This window comes from Phyllopteryx taeniolatus, chromosome 18, assembly GCF_024500385.1.
Source record: "Phyllopteryx taeniolatus isolate TA_2022b chromosome 18, UOR_Ptae_1.2, whole genome shotgun sequence".
NCBI classification, from domain to species: domain Eukaryota; kingdom Metazoa; phylum Chordata; class Actinopteri; order Syngnathiformes; family Syngnathidae; genus Phyllopteryx; species Phyllopteryx taeniolatus.
This window is the reverse complement of record NC_084519.1, coordinates 3,501,246-3,520,738: the sequence shown is the minus strand read 5'-3', so window position 1 is coordinate 3,520,738 and position 19,493 is coordinate 3,501,246. Positions and strand designations below refer to the sequence as shown.

General features: G+C 43.7%; 1 protein-coding gene across 3 annotated transcripts in view; it reads right to left on the bottom strand.

Annotated features, from left to right (window-relative positions):
* Positions 1-1,658: 1,658 nt before the first annotated feature.
* disp1 (dispatched homolog 1 (Drosophila)) overlaps positions 1,659-19,493 on the bottom strand; it is a 113,191-nt gene continuing 95,356 nt past the window's right edge. For 2 of the 3 annotated variants that reach the window (XM_061753629.1, XM_061753628.1), the window contains 8 exons: positions 16,081-16,110; positions 15,614-15,737; positions 13,695-13,822; positions 9,675-9,769; positions 9,414-9,511; positions 6,606-8,195; positions 4,637-4,900; positions 1,659-3,751 (listed from right to left, as the gene is read on the bottom strand). In XM_061753629.1, coding sequence (XP_061609613.1) covers positions 1,994-3,751; positions 4,637-4,900; positions 6,606-8,195; positions 9,414-9,511; positions 9,675-9,769; positions 13,695-13,822; positions 15,614-15,737; positions 16,081-16,110 — 4,087 coding nt within the window. In that variant the 3' untranslated portion in view covers positions 1,659-1,993. Of the gene's footprint in view, positions 3,752-4,636; positions 4,901-6,605; positions 8,196-9,413; positions 9,512-9,674; positions 9,770-13,694; positions 13,823-15,613; positions 15,738-15,962; positions 16,111-19,493 lie in introns of all 3 variants that reach the window. The other variant, XM_061753630.1, reaches the window with a different exon arrangement.

Here is a 19,493-nt window from a genome sequence, read left to right as displayed (position 1 = left end):
AGTCTGTGTACACACGGTTAGGTTAACGGGCGGGAATGAAACCACCAGCTTTCCATAGCAAGCGGTCCCTAAGAGACTTCTGTCCGATTCCCCAATGCATTTGAAAACAACGGCCCTCTATGAGCAACAAGCGTTAGGAAGTTGAAATAGAACGCTACATTTGACACATCATAGCGCGCTTTGAAAAAAGCATTGCCTCTTGAAGTACCACATCACAAGAAAGGCAGCAAACACTGGGAGCTCTGATGCATCTCCTTGAATATAAAGTGCAATATAAAGCGGGACTCAAATGATCGCAAACAAGACTCCCAGACAGAGATCCGCTGCACAAACGTGCCGACCAATAATACAGCTTCCAACACATTCCTCACATCGTAAGTCAAAAAGTGGTTCCGGTAAAGTTGAATGCCCCTCATGTTGTTTAATTCATAACTGGACACACATGTTCACCAAAGAAGCATCAACAGATTCTATCCATCCGCTTTCTATACTGCTTATCCTGTTGAGGGTCGTGTGGAGCCGGAGCTTACCCCAGCCGAGTTACTAGTTAGCGACCTCAGTTGGTTCACATGCAAGCCTGGGGCGTAATTGTTGCCTATATTCAATCTGGAATCTGGATGTTTTTGTTTTTCGACAATAACGAGTGAAAATAGTGAGATTAGATAGATTTGTGTAGGCTTGTTTTGTTGAAATCTATCACCGCAATGCCTCCTTATCGCGAGCAGCCACCCCAGGTAAGTGATTCACGCATATATTCACGAGTTTTGTGAGCCATTCCTTGGGTTGATTGGATCGCTCAACTTTGAAAAACAGTTTTGGAAGATGGCATAACACAGTTGTTAGCATTTCTGACGTTTTTGTATGATCGGTGGCATATGTCACCGCGGACGCCTGTTAGTGTTCTTAGACGTACTTTGCATTGAACGTCAACCTGTCTACACATTCGTCACAGTGTAAAGTCAAAAGATACATATTTGAAAAGTATATCTTTAGCTGGTGCCACCTTCCACTTTGTGTTCCAAGTGTTAGCAGCACCTTGTAATAAAAGTAGTGTACCTTGACAGGTTTTCAGTCGGCGGCACAACATTTGCTCATTAAAATGACCTTATGACCATTCATAAAATGTTTTGATATCGACTGAGCTACTGTGATCAAATCTGATCTTGCGTAAATCAATCTAAAAGCTTTTTATGAGCCAATTATACGAGTACAGGAAATCCTCGTTTACTGTGGTGGCTAAGTTTCAGAAAATCCCTGTAATAACACCTGCAAAGTAGTGACAATTAATCATATATAAATGTATATGTTTCATATATTTAATTCAATGCTGACTTAAATGTATGAGATGACACAGTAAGGTTTCTTTCTTTTTTTCTTTCTTTTTTTTTTTTTTTTACAATGAATAAAAGCCCAATTATACTTATGTGAGTCATTGCTGGCCACATTAAATTATGGAACCAATAAAGCTAACTGCTTTAGAGATGAGTAATTGCACTACATTAACCGACATAAAAAAAATTAAAAAAAATCCACGATGCACTCAATCCTCAATAAGTGAACCGCAACATAGCGAGGGATTACTGTTAAGATTATTTATAAAATTACACAATGGAGCCTCGACACATTCTGTGGTCTGTTGATGAACAGGACAACAGCGATTAAGTGAGACATTTTATTCATACAGAACATAATCCATTGGAGATGTTCATTACACACAAAACTTTTGACAAGCAATGATTTTTAAATAGTGATCGCATTTTAAGCATTTAACCGCAACTATGTGCGATTTTTTTCTGTCTGTGCAAATGTCTGCAGTATATTGACACATGGTTAAAAAAAGGCATTATGCGTTAAGATTGTTTTAGAAAGAACAGTTTGGCCATAGAAGTAAATAGACACTATTTAGTGGGTCAGTGCTTCTGTATAAAATCACACTGAGGCACTTAGCATCACAATAACCCTAATAATAATTTTTTTACAGTGTGTTTTTGTCCTAACATAAGCTTTCAGAGGAGCGACTGCTGTTTATTATAATGGGAGGCACGCTTGTTTCATTTTTCGGCACGCTGAACTCTGAAGCCGAGTTGTACTTGACCTTCAATGACCTGTTAAAACAGTAGAGTTTCTTTGGAGAGGCAGAAGATGCCTGCTCCCGGTTTGAGTTCTGCTTGCACTTTTTCACCCTTTCCTTCCGGAGGTTGACGACACTCTCCTGCTGGTCAGGGATTTTACACCAAACATCCTCCTGTGTTGTGGTTTCTGTGGTGGTGCTGCACATATGGTTACAACCCCCGTCTCTCGCCTTAAACCCTTGATGTACGTCTGTATCAGGTGAGTCCCGTGTGGACGAGGGGCACTGAGTCTGTGTCAGGGCTGGTGTGCTGATAATTGGACTTGGCACTTTTGGCTGATGACTGGGCTCTTGTGTGTTCGGCTTTAAGCCATTAAAAGAGTCAGGTTTTTGGGCTGTGCGCTGGTTTAAGGCCAAGCCTGTGGATCTATTTTCTGAAGTAGCCTCTGGGCTCGCACCGTGAATGCAAAACTTCTTGAGCTGGCAGCAGGGTGCAGGCGCTTGTCTGGAGTATACGATCCTTGCTGGGCTGCAGCGGTGCAAGTGGGAAGGCGCACAGGGGACGTAGTGCTTGCAACAATCCATGGGTGTGCAGACTGAGTCCAGGTTTGTTGGCAACACTTTGTTTGCGCAGTTTCCTGCAATGGGGATGAGCTGGGGGAGGCCATGCGAGTCTTGGAGGGGCGAAGGACAGGAATGGAGTGTCCACTGCGGAGGCGGTTCCCCACATGAGCAGTCTGTGTTTTGGGAGCACTGGCACTGGCATGGCGTGTTGTGTGAGGCAACAAGTCCGTTTTCAGGACTGGCTCCACCAGCCTCCATTTTACTATTATACTGGGTGTGTGAATATTGCGAAGTGTGGTAGTGAGGGTGTACTCCATTATGAAGATGAGTACAAAGCTCGTGAGTCTCTTGAGGTTTGTCTTCAACTTTATGACTTGACGCGAGCGGCTCTAATTCATAATGTTCGGCCTGTCCCTCGCTGCTGTCAAGCCGGTATTTCCCCGGGCTGGAGCTCTTCCCTTCAGATGAAGACCCCTGAGATGGGCCCTCAGAGAAAGCCTGACACTGCATCTTCTTGGGCAGTGGGATCTGGCCACAGGTGCCCTGAGGTCCCAAACAACGGCACATACACTGAAAGAAGAAGGTGGCGAAGGCCCAGCTGATGCACATAATAAGCATCATGAAAGTGCCCAGTTGGGTGTAGGCTAAAACAGTCGAGGGCATCATCATGGCCCCTGCGACAAAGGTGGTCAAGGCAGCCATAGCAATAGCGGAACCCATGCGGCTGAGGGAGAAGATCACCTTTCCCTCGCGGTCAGGCTCTGGAGCGAGCCTGTAGGCCACACCGTAGTGGACGGCGAAGTCCACGGACAGTCCCACCGCCACAGAAATCGTGACCGACTCCAAAACATTCAGCTCCCAACCAAGAAGCACCAGGGAGCCCACGGTGACGAAAATCGTCCCAGCAATGGACAGGATGGCGTATAAGCTGATGATGATGTTCCATGTGGTTAGCAGCATTACACTGAAGGCTACAGCCACAGACAGTGCCATGGCAACCAGAGTGCCATCAGAGAGACTGTCCTGAAGATCGAAGAATTCCAGGTTGCTGACAAACCAGCCATGACTGAGGCCTGCTGGGGCGTGGCGCAGCTCCTCGGTTATCCAGGCGTCCACCTGGATAACAGGCAACATTACGTTCAGGGCAATGGAAAGATTCCACAAACCACTACTCCAAGCACTATTACTTTAAGTGGTAATTTAAAATACCATATTTCTTCCAATAATGGCCTCAGGCATTTACTTTTTTACTCATCTGAAGATTACCAGGTGCCTATTTTGTTGTAATTTTATTTTATTTTTTTTAAAGAGAAGCCCGTACTTGCAAAATGCATTTACAAAAACATTTTATTTTTTTTACAATAACTATTGTACATTATTATTTTATATATTTAAGAAAAATCATCACAAATATTGATACTTAATTAAAATAATATATATTACAACATAGTATGTACTACAATCAGGGCTTGACAACACCAACTAACCCGTTGGTGAATTTCCGCAGTGGTGGGTAACACTACCACTCCTACGAGACATCTCGGCAGGTTGTATTCCGATCGGCAAAAATGTCTGTCAGCACCGCCCCCCCCCCCCCAAACACAAGGCCCCCTATTGACAAATGTATTTCGATTGGGAAAAATGTGTCAGCAACCCCACCCCCCATTGACCCATGTGCATATTTTGACCGCCAAAAGTATCTGGAAATAGTGTGGCAGGTGAAAAAGCTGAATGGTTACTAACTCAGGGAAACCAGTAGCCACAGTGGCTTATGAGCAAAAAAGTTAATGTCAAGCCCTGGCGACAATAACAATATCATACTGTAAGGTCACTGTCACTGGCTTTGCCATCGCTGTACTCTACGCGCTTATTTCTTCAAGTGGACAATACAGCCAACAATTAAATGGGACAAAACGCCTAATAGAGCAGAGGCCATCATTTGAGGAAATACTATTAATACTAAAGATTGTAAAATGAACAACACATTCACTGGACTCTGACCTCACGATAGAACTGGTGCATCTTCTCATAGGCCAGTGTGAAGAGGAAGGTGCTTTTAAACTCCAAAACGATGGCCTTGATGGTGTCGTTGATGTCAAATCGAGGTCCAGGGGTCTTGCTGTCCAGGTGGTAGTTGGTACTGCGATCGAGCTCCATGATGGCCCTCTTGATACACAGCTCAAAGACTTCCTGCTTGTAGGGGAAGTTGGATTGACTGCAGCAGGGGTAGACAGATGCCTCCTCGCAGTCTTGGTTCTCCATCCACTGTTAAAATAAAGTAGGACTTAAGTGTTTCCAACCCTAAAAAATATTTTTTGATGCAATTTACTTAACCATCTGCCAAAAACTAAATATAATGGGTTATTAACTCATAAAATACACACCCTCATTCACTGCAACATTAAGTACACTTGCAGTCTGATGAAAACTAATCTCTGTATCTCTCGAGCCATATCTGCTCTCATATTATGGAAGCAATGTAACCATAGAGAAGGTTATTTGCTCAAATGCTACGACTAGGCCTCGAAAGCAGAGTGACGGGCTGTAATGTTATTGTCATTAGGATATGATCCAGATTTTGCATTTAGCAGGAAATTAACATCTGTGCCCAGGGTGTGTGTCTGTGAAATCTTATTGAAACAGGCTGCAATGTGTTCTGCTTATTTTCCAGAAGAATGCTTCTCAACTATTGTCAAACTGGGACTCACGTGGTTCCTATTTTCGCCAAGTCACGCCGGAGAACAATAAAGAACATGTAATTGTTCAAAAGTTGCCTTTGAAAACATGTATCATATACAATATTTAAACATAACGTGCTTACGTGTTCAAAGTCCCTTTCAGAGCACATTATAAATAAACAAACTGAGGATGAACATGACAACATGCACAAAAATAAATGAATGAATTAGCTATCACAATTGCACAAAATACAGCTACTAAATCTTGGCAGTGATTTCTTCTTTTTAAGAATAATAAAGTTATTTTCCAAATAAAAGTCCATTCCAACTTGGGATATACACTTTGAATATTTCACTTTACTGGGAGTCTACAGTTTTGTTTTCCTCACATACAGTATTTGTATATAAGTCGGTCGTGTGCCGTAGTCTCACACCTCTACACTAAGACAGTCCCAAAGTCATTAATTACATTAGCTATTTGTATGAAAAAGACTTGATAAAAGAATCCAATGAAAAATAATAAGTATGACGTGAATTGCGGATGCCTTCTAGTGCCACATATACACCACTGTGCAAACTAGTTCATTTTGCGCCATTCGTATACTTGAAACATTGCATGCCAGTACCGTCGAGGACCCCCTGTAATGTTTTACTCCTGTACCTGTCCACGACCCACCCATCATGGGCCCGGGACCCATTTTTGGATCCTGACCGAACAGTTGACAGGCAACGTCCTAGGACATTACATTGGTTTTACAATTGACGAGATCCAGATTGCCACCAAGTGATCCAGTTCAGCCTAAATTAACCGTTAATTAACTGTTACACAGTTAAGCAGGAGCGATTCTCGGATCAGAGCTTTAAGCCGGTGCTGAGATCTGGCCCAGGCAAGATCAATTTCACTGTTTTGTACATTTTAATTCAATTTCATTTTTGGGAAAGTCTGTGACTAAACCGTCAAATCTGTTAAAAGTTATTTAAATGTTGATCCACAGCAAAAGAATGGATCCTAAAAATGAATAATGAATCATACAATAAACATAATTAAAACCTGAATTAATCACCTTTTCACACAGGGCCATGTAGGTTTGGATTTTTATTTCTCTTCCTTAATAATAAAAACCTTACTTTTAAAAACTGCATTTTGTGTTTACTTGTGTTGTCTTTGACTAATATTTAAATTAGTTCGATGATGGGAAAACCTTTAAATGTGACAAATCAGGAAGGGGGGCAAACACTTTCACAACACTATACCTAGAAAAATTGGTTTGGAGGGTCCAAGGAATACTGACCTGCTTGAAGGTCTCAATGAAGCAGCTGGTGAAGTCCTGCTCGTCTGACTGAAAGACAAAACTCTGGTTTCGAAGCTTCTGGCAGAAATTGAGGATCCACAGCTGAGAGGCTGGACTGGCGATGTTAAAGCTGCTGTCCAGCATCAACTTTCCCTTGTTTTTGGGATTCAGGGGGTCTCCGTTATCCACAGGTGTGACACCCCAGATGATGGTGATAGGCATGTGGAGGTCCTCTCCATGATGAACCCTCTCGAACATGAAAAGTTTCTTGTACTCTGCATCGTAGCGCTCGAAAGGGTGGGAAGAACGGAACACCTGAAACTCAGCCAGTTCCAGGGACGGAAGCTTCATCTTTGGGTTGACACAAACAACATATGCCCCGCCCACTGTAAGAGCAAGAAACCAGAGGAGCCAGAGGTAGCGTAGTTTGATGACGATGCAGGGAAGAACTTTCTCAAAGAAGATTCTAGATGCTTCAGAGACACTAAAGAAGCATTTGGTAGCCTTCTGGCAAAAACCGGACACAATCACCTGGATGCAGTAACCGGTTTGCGGGTGTTGGGGCTTGGAACAGGGTAACGCATTTGGTAGGTACCGCTCATGTAACACCACCACAGCTGGGAGCCACGTCACCATAAGGATATAGTTGACCAAGATGGCTGTTCCGGCGTAAACGCCAAAACAACGTATGGCAGTGATGTTGCTGACATAGTTGGCATAAAAAGCAGCAGCGGTGGTAAAGCTGGTGACAAACATAGACAAGGCGGCGTGCTGTAAAGTCACACTGACAGTTTCTGCCAGCTCAGCGTGGGGCTTATCAAATTTGGTGTAATTCCATACATCGCAAAGCACAAAGGCGTCGTCTGCACCGATGCCCACCAGGATGATAAGAGCTGTGAGGTTCATGAAAGGAAAAAACTCAAAGTTGAAAACCATTCGGTATAAAAAATAAGACACAATGAGGGAGCTAATAATGGCTATTATTGTCATTAGAGTGATGAAAACGGACCGTGTGTACACACACATGACCAGCAGGACTATAACAATGGCTATAGCTGGGTACACTGTGTCCGTGAGGAGGTAGTCCTGAAAGAGGTCATGTTTAATGCCAAACTCGATACCAGTGACTGTGGTGACGCCGTCCGAGGAGTTCCAGTTCTCAAAATTGTCCAAGTAAATGTTCATCATAGACTCTCCTTTTTCTGTGGGCGAGAACAGCATGCTATACATGAGCACAGGCGGAGGATATTCCAGGCTCTTTGGACTGAGGAAGTCCTTATCAACCAGGAAGTGCATCATTTGGTAGACGGCATTGTACTTGGTGCACTTCCGAGGCACATTGCCACACTTCAGCTGATCCTTGCGCTTCAGGGCCATGTCCCAGCAGTCTGGTCCCAGCGTGCCATTGTGGTAGTACTTGGCACACGAGCGCAAAATCTTGAGCGTGTGCGATACATCCCGCTCAGTGATCATTTGGCAGGATGACCGATTTGTGAGGGCTGCTATGTAGTTACCAAGTGTCCAGCTGGGGCAACATGAAGCATCGTTGGTGCGCTGACAGAGGCTCCAGTAGTCACGGTGTGAGCGCACCTGTGCACAGAGGCAAACAAATCAGTATAATAACAGAATACATACAGAAGATCAGTACATACAGTGGGAACCAAATCGTTCTGGAAAACACACAAGATGAAATCTGTTGAAAATTCAGCTCAGTCAGCATCTAAAGTAGGGGTTTGCAACACCTGCGGCTTTATATTCCTAGGCTGCGCGTGTTTGTCTACAGTATTTGGCAGCCCAGTCTGCGCCAAGTTGGACAGTGTCAGCGCAGCGAGGGTGTGCCCTTGGTGGAGTGACATCTCGGCCCACAGAAAGTCCTTCTCAACTTAGGCCTGCTTATATCATGTCTCACGCTATTTTGGTGAATCTGATCGGTGTACATGCAGGAAGACAGACACGCATTGTCCTCGGACGTGTGTGGTGGATGCCAATTTTTTTTCAACAGTGGGCATGATTACAAACCTCTTAATCATTGGAGAAATCAATGAATTGAATGCATCATTACTATTACTACTATATTTTTGAGATCCACATACTAGCCGGCACGCCACTGGTCGTCGGAGGAGATCTAGATCAATGAGGTCCCCAGACCTCATTTAAGTCGCCAGCGATATTTCACTAGCTTATTCTGTATTTAATAAAGGTATACCGCTAATGTTCAATGCTCCAGTAAAGCAGATTGTTGTGTCCTCTTCCGCATATATGATGTGACCATGCGAGACCATTTGGGTCGCTTTTTAAAGGGTAAGCCACTTTGACTGGACAGGATTGAAGTCGGCCAGCGCAAACATCCCATTTTAAATGCCCTGGGGGTAGCTGGTCCACTAAAGTCCCAAAACCGCAGAGTGGGAAGACAGATACACAAGCAAGCTCTGTGGACATGTGGGGTAGATCGGAGGTATATCATTTCATTCATAAATATGTAAAGGGAGGGTGGGAGGGCGGTGGGGGTCACGCATGGATTCATTAGGTCCACGGACATATTTAAGTCACTCGCCGTTATCACCAGCTCATATTGTATTTTAATCGCGTTGTCTGGCTGGCGACCTGTGTCACACATAGATGAAAATGATAGCATTTTCAGGAGAAATGTTTGTGTATGTTAATGTGAGGAAGTATTAAAGGTCCAAGATTAATATTTGGTTTGTTCAAAAGCGTGATCATGCAGAAAACCTCTACAGACTAGGTGCACTGGAACCCATTCTACCAACCACATTGCATAGACTTAAATGACAACATCTTCATTCGTACCCTAGTGTTGTCCAGATTACACATGGATTTGATGGCCTGAATACTCCACAAGTTCTTTCCTTCAGCAGATGAGAAAACCAGTCTGGAATAGCTGGAGCCTGCATGAAGCATAAAGAAGAAATACGTGAGCTTAATTACGGTTAGGCAAAATAAAAGGCCAATTAAATAATTTAGCTGACATTAAACAACCAAAAGTACAATGTTTTCCATTGTAAACCCCCTTTGACGAGTTTAGAATTGTTTCAGGAATGCAAACTTTACCTGGTACATCGCAGAAAAACTCCTTACTGAAGTCCCACTCTGCATGACGTTTTTCTCGATCAAAGTGGTCTTCCGGCCACTTGGGTTCTTGGTGACTAGAAAATAACAAATAATTATCATTAGATTATTAAATTATTATTTCATCAGAGCAAAGTAAGCTGGGCGGTGGCCGAAGGCGGGGACCTTGGCGATCCGATCCCCGGCTACAGAAGCTGGCTCTAGGGACGTGGAACGTCACCTCTCTGGCAGGGAAGGAGCCCGAGCTGGTGTGTGAGGTCGAGAAGTTACGACTAGATATAGTCAGACTCGCCTCCACACACGGTTTGGGCTCTGGTACCAGTCCTCTTGAGAGGGGTTGGACTCTCTTCCACTCTGGAGTTGCCCATGATGAGAGGCGCCGAGCAGGTGTGGGTATACTTATTGCCCCCCGGCTTGGCGCCTGTACGTTTGGGTTCACCCCGGTGGACGAGAGGGTAGCCTCTCTCCGCCTTCGGGTGGGGGGGACGGGTCCTGACTGTTGTTTGTGCCTATGCGCCAAACAGCTGTTCAGAGTACCCACCCTTTTTGGAGTCCTTTGAGGGGGTGCTGGAGAGCGTTCCCGCTGGGGACGCCATCGTTCTGCTGGGGGACTTCAATGCTCACGTGGGGAATGACAGTGAGACCTGGAAGGGAGTGATTGGGAGGATCGGCCCCCCCGATCAGAACCCGAGCGGTGTTCTGTTATTGGACTTCTGTACTGTACTGGATTGTCCATAACGAACACCACGTTCAAACATAAGGGTGTCCACACGTGCACTTGGCACCAGGACACCCTAGGTCGCAGTTCGATGATCGACTTTGTGGTCGTGTCATCGGACTTGCGGCTGCATGTCTTGGACACTTGGGTGAAGAGAGGGGCGGAGCTGTCAACTGATCACCACCAGGTGGTGAGTTGGCTCCGATCGTGGGGAAGATGCCGGTCCGACGTGGCAGGCCCAAACGTATTGTGAGGGTCTGCTGGGAACGTCTGGTGGAATCCCCTGTCTGAAGGAGTTTCAACTCCCACCTCCGGCAGAACTTTGCTCATGTTCCGGGGGAAGCGGGGGACATTGAGTCCGAGTGGACCATGTTCCGCGCCTCCATTGTTGAGGCGGCTGACGGCAGCTGTGGCCGTAAGGTGGTCGGTGCCTGTCGTGGCGGCAATCCCCGAACACCAACGGTGAGGGATGCCGTCAAGCTGAAGAAGGAGTCCTATCCGGCTTTTTTGGAGAAAAAGACTTTCGGACGGCTTCGAGGAAATTCTGGTCCACCATCCGGCGTCTCAGGAGAGGAAAGCAGTGCACCACCAACACTGTGTATAGTGGGGATGGGGCGTTGCTGACCTCGACTCGGGACGTTGTGAGTCGGTGGGGAGAATACTTCGAAAACCTCCTCAATTCCACCGACACGTCTTCCCTTGAGGAAGCAGAGTGTGGGTTCTCTGAGGCAGGCTCTCCTATCTCTGGGTTTGAGGTCACCAAGGTAGTTAAAAAGCTCCTCGGTGGCAGGGCCCCGGGGGTGGATGAGATTCGCCCGGAGTTCCTAAAGGCTCTGGATGTTGTGGTGCTGTCCTGGTTGACACGCCTCTGCAACATCGAGTGGACATCGGGGACAGTGCCTCTGGATTGGCAGACTGGGGTGGTGGTCCCCCTTTTTAAGAAGGGGGACCGGAGGGTGTGTTCCAACTACAGGAGGATCACACTCCTCAGCCTCCCTGGTAAGGTCTATTCATGGGTGCTGGAGAGGTTGGTCCATCAGGAAGTCAAATCTCAGATTCAGGAGGAGCAGTGTAGTTTTTGTCCTGGCCGTGGAACAGTGGACCAGCTCTATACCCTTGGCAGGATCCTCGAGGGAGCATAGGAGTTCGCCCAACCAGTCTACATGTGTTTTGTGGACTTGGAGAAGGCGTTCGACCATGTCCCTCGAGGTGTGCTGTGGAGGGTGCTTCGGGAGTATGGGGTACTGAACCCCCTGATACAGGCTGTTCGGTCCCTCTATGACCGGAGTCAGAGTTTGGTCCGCATATCCGGCAGTAAGTCGGACTCGTTCCCGGTGAGGGTTGGACTCCGCCAAGGCTGTCCTTTGTCACCGATTCTGTTCATAACTTTTATGGACAGAATTTCTAGGTGCAGCCGAGGCGTAGAGGGGGTCCGGTTTGGTGGCCTCAGTAATGCATCTCTGCTTGTTGCAGATGATGTGGTTCTGTTGACTTCATCAAGCCATGACCTCCAACTCTCACTGGAGCAGTTCGCAGCAGAGTGTGAAGCGGCTGGGATGAGAATCAGCACCTCCAAATCTGAGACCATGGTCCTCAGTCGGAAAAGGGTCGCATGCCCTCTCCAGGTCGGGGATGAGATCCTGCCCCAAGTGGAGGAGTTCAAGTATCTTGGGGTCTTGTGCACGAGTGAGGGAAGAATGGAACAGGAGATCGACAGGCGGATCGGTACAGCGTCTGCAGTGATGCGGACTTTGTATCGGTCCGTTGTGGTAAAGAAGGAGCTAAGCCGAAAGGCGAAGCTCTCAATTTACCGGTCGATCTATGTTCCTACCCTCACCTATGGTCACGAGCTGTGGGTCGTGACCGAAAGAACAAGATCCCGGATACAAGCGGCTGAAATGAGTTTCCTCCGCAGGGTGTCCAGGCTCTCCCTTAGAGATAGGGTGAGAAGCTTGGTCATCCGGGAGGATCTCAGTCGCTGCTCCTCCACATCGAGAGGACCCAGATGAGGTGGCTGGGGCATCTGATTCGGATGCCTCCCAGACGCCTCCCTGGTGAGGTGTTCCGGGTACGTCGCAGCGGGAGGAGGCCCCGGGGACGACCCAGGATACGCAGGAGAGACTACGTCCTTCGGCTGGCCTGGGAACGTCTCGGGATCCCCCCGGAAGAGCTGGATGAAGTGGCTGGGGAGAGGGAAGTCTGGGCATCCCTGCTAAAGCTACTGCCCCCGCGACCCGACCCGGATAAGCGGTAGAAAATGGATGGATATTACATCAGATTATTAACTTCACCTTCGAGGCTGACAGTATTACAACTGAATGTGTAAGTAACCACACAAATTGAAAAATGGATTGTTGCCATCTCAACCAATGCAGAAGAAGAAACTGCAACCATTGTGGGGCTAAAAAATGTTTAATTACAAAAAGAAGAAAGCAGTCCTGAAGCTGACTTGACTTTATCTAATCATATTACTGCCTCACATTGAACTTGGAGTCACGTCTTCCTGATAATAACTTCCAAAAGAATGCACGCCCCGCTAAATTCTGTGCAGGTTTATAGACAGATCTTGATTCTAAATGTAGTTAAAGGTACATAATCACTGTTCAAAGTAGGAAGGCTACATCAGGTGGCTGCCCGCGGAGACTTTGGAAAGGGCCAGAGGTGGATAGAGTAGCCAAAAATTTAACACAAGAGTACTGTTACTTTATAATATGACACTAAGTAAAAGTCCAAATATTTACTTAAGCGTCAGTAAATATTCAGTGAAAAAAAGCGACGGAAGTACTGAGTAACTGCTAAGCAGCTTCTGATTTATTTCTTCTTGAAATAGCGCATGAATGGCGGCACGGTGAACGACTGGTTAGCCAAAAATATCACTTTAAAACTTTATGGCAAATTTCTGAAACGGTCTTAAATTAACTTTAGTTTCCACAACACAATAGGCTCACAAGGCAGAGATTATTAATTACATTTAACATATCACTAGACACATACGACCACAAATTTCCTTTTTTATCATCTGCAGAGGGGATTTATACTTGAAAAGTCTGGCTTCAGAGAGTGAGCGTTTACTCTTCTAACGAATGTGCAAAGCCAAATACAAATTCTGCTTAGCTGTAAATAAGTCAGAAAACACTCAAGCCAACGCAAAAAAAGATCGCTAATCAATCGCTTGCAGATAGAAGATCCTAAGCACATTGGAAATTTGTGCCCAATATGGAAATGTTTGACAAAGATGTCTGTGTTTATTCACTGAGACAGTGACAGTGACTGTGTTCAGTTACTTTTTAGCCTGCTCATCGGCATATTTGAAGGGATAGTTGGCCAGTGTTGCTTTGTAGCCAGTGTTCTTCACCATGTTGTTCCATGTGACCAGTCGTTGACCGATGGCAGTTCCCCGAGGCTCAAAACCCTTTGGAGAAATAAAAACAAAAGTTGGATTTTTGGCACCAAGTCCGCTAATATGAATTTGCAACAGGCTACACACATTTGGATAAATGCAAAAAATAAAGTCGCTCTACAATTGGCCAGCATAAAAGGCAGCAATAGAATAATATTCAGTAATCTTTAGTACAATTGAGATCAATAAGTAAATCAGAACCAAGTCACAGATGATGAACATATATTGTTTCTTTTGGTATTTAGTAAAATAGTAATAAATTAAAAAGAGGAGACAAATTCTAAATGGGGGGGGGGCTACATCCCAACATAACCCTAAACGGGGTTGCTGTGCAGGAACATTTTAGAATCAATATAATATGACCTTTGAAATGATCTCTCACTCCATTTTAACACCTATTGGAGATGGGTCAACATGTTTGGGAGAACTCGGCTCTACCATCATCAGCACACCAAAAGAGGAAACGTATCATGAAAGAATGCTGTTCACCCCATGCTCCACATATTTGTAGAATCAATTCCCAGGAAAATAAAGCACTTCTGGCTGCTCATGTCTCCCAATATATTAGTGAGACCATGAATGTGTTTTTCCAGATCCAGATTTTTATTACGATTCCCTGGCGGGGAAGTTCAATGACGATGCGCTCCTTGGGGGTTCGATGCTTTGCACAAGGCACCAAACAATGCTTAGGAAGCAAGCCAGTCCACTTTCACATTGATTCCAAGTGAGAGGTTGCCCTTGAAGTTATTGTTTTAGCAATGCTATAAGAGCCATCTATAGTATAACTAGAATGTCACTCAGTAGGGAAAATTTGTGCCAAGGCTGAATTTTTAACAAAAGTAAATAGAAAGTGTGCCTCATATGTGCGTTTGTCCATCCGACTGATAGCTAGCAGCCTACTTCCTGGTTCATGACGAATGACCATGTTCCATTGATAAGAAAATAAATTCCTGTAGGTGCAAGACTATCACCAAAATGTAATGACTTCTACATCAACTAATGTGGCACCCCTTTAGAAATCTTTGTGGTGTGGTTTGAAATCCTGTTAACTGGAGCAGTCCTAGTATTTACTGGTCTATGCCAAAATGACTGCTGTGATAAAGGTCATTAAAACAACAAAGCTTATGGCCATTAAAGACATGTCACTAAGATTGAAAAAGTTTACAGATGGGCCGTAACAGCATTTTAAACAGTTACTACTCCAAATTTTCAATCTTTAGCTCAATGTTTTGTTCTGTGTGCATGTTAAATTTGCATTTTCCTCCCTATGCATGGTTAATTGAAGACTATCAAATTGCCCATAGGTGAGAATGTGAGTGTTAATAGTTGCTTCTCTATATGTGTCTTTTGTTTGACTGGCGACCAGTCCAGAGTACACCCTGCCTTTTGGCCGAAAGTAGCAAGGATAGCTGTCCCGTGAGGTGTGATAGGAAATGGATTGATCAAAATGTTGTAGTACTTTTAAGTATTTTGTTTGGGTCATTTTGGTTGTTGCTGTTTACAATTTAATACTGTCAAAAGGATCACAAGGTAGCTGATTTTATATTTTTGGATTCAAAAAAAAAGACGTTGCAATGCTTTCAGTGTGTGTATCTGTGATTTTATCTGTCATAATACTGGCAACTGTGATAATTTTGGTAACTGTAAACCGGCTAAAAAGTGTTCCTATTGTTTCATCTTCAGTTGCAACTTAGTTTTCATGCATTCTTCTTCTTGAGGCTTGCTACATGTCAACTTCATGTTACATGGCCGTTAGTGGATCAATCCCTTTTAGTGATACAGCTATTTTTGATCTGTACTCACCAAAAGAGGGTCAGAAAAATCAGGGAGGTCAGGAACCAGGACACCCACCAGGGCGCACACTACAATTAGCACTGTACACACACCGAGCACCACCACTGGCCAATCAGCTATCAGCTCAGAATAGCTGAAAACGCAAGAAGGATAGTCCAAATTAGTGAAAGATCACAATTTTCAAAGCTGTCCAACATTCCTCTCACAAAATCAGACAAAACATGAATATGGACACATATTGAATTAGCATTAAGATGCTTGTAGACACTGTGTAACTGAGAAAGGATGAGATGCAGTCTGTGGGTTTACAAAAGCTAGGTACAGACAGACAACTCCCACAAGATAACTCATGACTCACTACTGAGGAATGACAGCAGTGATGGATGGATGACAGGAATAATGGGGGAAAGGAGGAGGAGGAGAGAGCTTTGCAGTCCAGACCATCAACAGGAGACTTCATTTTTGGCAGGCCTTACCTTTTGGGGAATCGAAAGGGCCATGCAGGGCTGAAAAACAAAATGAGACCGATAAATAACGTTTACATTTTCATGTCAAAGCAGCGGCCAATCCATATTTTGCAAGAGTTTGGACGAGGAGAAATTATTTATGATGCCCTGTGACCTTTGGATCTCAACATGAGCAGCAGCACATACAGTACATTGCAGTACGCAGTATGCAATGGAAACCATGAAAACTATTCGTTCTGATAATGTTGAACAAAATAGACCGAGCAAATGTATTCAAACTTACCGGTAATTGAAATTTTAAAGAATAATACAAGACTAATTTAACTGTCTCCCACATCGACAACTATGGAAATTGAAACTATGGAGCCATAATTTAGCTGTCACTTTTGGAAATGATCTGTGGCTACACTTGGTAAGTTTCACTTTTCACAGTTTTCACCTCGTTTGAGTCAACGTTTGACACAATCCCCATGGTCCATATTTAATGTCAAATATTACTCTATAGCAATGCCATGTCTGATGGACTTCAATTTAAAGTGTTGTGCAAATATCAGGTGAGAAACAGTGCCGAAAAGGGGGGCATTTCAAGGCATTTCCCCGCCCCCCCTCCCCCTAATTTACAGTAAATACTATTCTTATTATGAATTTATTATTATTATTATGAAAGATTTGCAATCTGCTAGTTTTGACATACCGTCACAGAAACCATAAAGTCTGCTACATGATAAGTTGCTGCTTCCTGTGTGCCTCTTGTAAGGCAAAAAGAAAATACACTTGAGATCGCTTAAAGTCGCTCACTGTCCAACTTCTACCTCTCTCTTATTTTCTTTCCTGTATGCAATGTTCAATGTTTTTCTATTTACCTGTGGGAGTCTTTGTGGATCACTGAGCTAATTAATAAGGTAAACACAGGCCACTAGCCACTCACTCAACGCTGTGCTGACAAAGTAAAGAAACCAAAAACTGTTGTGGATATGTGTGAGTTTGGAGGTGTGTGTCAGCCCTTCTATACCAAATTTGAGTTTACCTAAATGAATATTATCATGAGAATTGTCATTAAATCCTTGGCTATTGATTCAAAACAGGGATCCGAGACCCTAAAAGAAAAGCAATGTTTGCTGATGTAAAAGTATAGGGTTTGTTTCAGTTGTATGAAAGCCTCCACTCATGGAGGAAAAGAAAGCACAAGGTGACCACAACTTTCCTTTCTACAAATGGGTGGATTGAAAATGAGGACAAATCATTAGCAGCAGCAAAGCATTGACAATGACCACCAAAAAGCTAATGCAATTTAATCAGCAAACAAGCGATAACTCGTTAAGCACTACAACAATTATTTTGTTCTCCAATTTAGAAAGCACGTATTTGTGACCTTATATAACAAGTCCATGAACACAAGTCTGTGTGTCTCGGGGCTGGGTTCAAATGCTGTGGAACGTTCGCTCTCAGACAGGTGGGTAAATATTCCATGAAATAGGCCTTCAAGTTGGAGCAATTAGTGTCAGCAATAAGACCTCCCCTAGCTCTGATGTGCGTTTCTTGCTGGAACGGTGCACATGATTAGCGTTCCAGCTAGCCATGAAATAGGCGTCATGTGCCCATTTTAAAACATCATTACACGAGTAGGCAGAAAAAACATGGCCCGGTGCCAGTGGGGTGGTATATCAGTGCCAACTCTTTGAAAGCCAGTCAGGAAAGAAATTCATTACTCAACACCAACAATTGAATACGTTTTTGCTACACAATACATGTTTTTCAATGAGTAGAGACCTTTTTTTAAAAGTCAGGAACTAGGTCTGTTTATCAAACTTAAAATGTGTGGGGAGGAGCCCTGTGTTTTCAACAGACTTCAGAAGAACAATACAAACTACTGTTGTCATATATTTGACAAATACAAATCTTGTTTCTATCGCAAAGCTGATATTAGACTGATTTCAGAAGATATTGTGTTATTTAACTTGGTTCCTTCTGCACTTCGTGTAGGTGCTGAAATAAGTGAAAACCGGCATACAGAATCTGGGTCTGGAAAGAAGAGGCAAGTTGTTGGGAGTCTAGAATATTCAGAGTCAAGGTTATGGCAAAATAAATAAATAAAAAATGAAAAGAATTACGAACAAAAACCGGTCCAGCGATGCACCAAGTGCTTTTTTGTTGTTGGTTTTTTAGACAGAGTACAAGACGACGACAGCAGTTGTCGTCTAACTCCATTTCTCCAGATTTCTAATCAAACTGCTCACATGAGAAAGTAGTAGGTTTTACCCCTACTCTAGGCAATTTTGCAGAGCATAATTTGGAGTCGGTTGTTTACCTTGAAGAATTGCCACGCAGCTGACTTCTCCACCAGCCCAAAAGGTGTACGTGTTGCTTCTGCTGTGTGCGCCTTGGCCTCTAGGGTGCAGTGTGGTGCACACATTCAGATAATGCATACATCTGATGAAAAGATGACGTGACGAAGCTGAAGTAATATAACTTCCAGAGTAGAAGGAATATATGCCTGTGAGTATAAGATCACCTTTGTCTATTTTGCTGCACGGTTTGTGTTTGAATATTCACTATTTAAAGGTTTATAGCACGACATCTTTGCTAATTTCCTAGCCCATCAATGGCATTTCGGATTATGTGTTAGCATTAAGCTAGCAAACTTTTTTAAGAGGAAGCTATGTATTCAGTTAAGTATACAACATTTAATTCAATTAAATTTGTTTTAGTATCACGGTAAACTCACTGGGAGTGTCAATAAACAGAAGCACGCACATGTGGGATCTTTTTGAAGAACTGCTGGCAATCAAGTACCGACGAGGATTGGACTCGATCTGAAATAATGTTAACTATTGTTACATCCCTAATAACCACATACAAACAGGCAATATAACAATACTCTCTGTCTTATATTCTTCAAACTCTGTGAAAAACAAGTTATAATAACAATATTTGATCTTGACTTCTTCCACTTTCTTTGTTACTGCAAGTGTGTATCTCATTGTGTGTATGACACTGCCACTCAGAGGCCAAGACGTGCACAGCAAGAACAGCGATTGCCGATAAAACTAAATCCCAGTTGCATCGAGAAATTCAAGTGTATTGCCACACACGTGGCAAAAGCAAATCATGTTACCGCCATATACCGACAGTAAAAAAAAATTGAATTGAACTGTTTTGAATTGTTATTTTGCACTTTAAAAGTATCATTTGAATGTATTATATATTGAGATTATTTTTCATATTTTTCCAATTTATTTGTATTTAATCTATTTAAATGTGGAATATGCTCATGTTTAAGTGGCTCTGTTGTAATTTAAATATACATATTTTTGTTATTGGTTTTATTGAAGTTATTTTTCAGGATTTCCTAATTTAATCTTTATTTTAGCTTGTTCAATTGTAGCCCATTCTTATTTTTAAAGTTACTTCATGGAACCCAT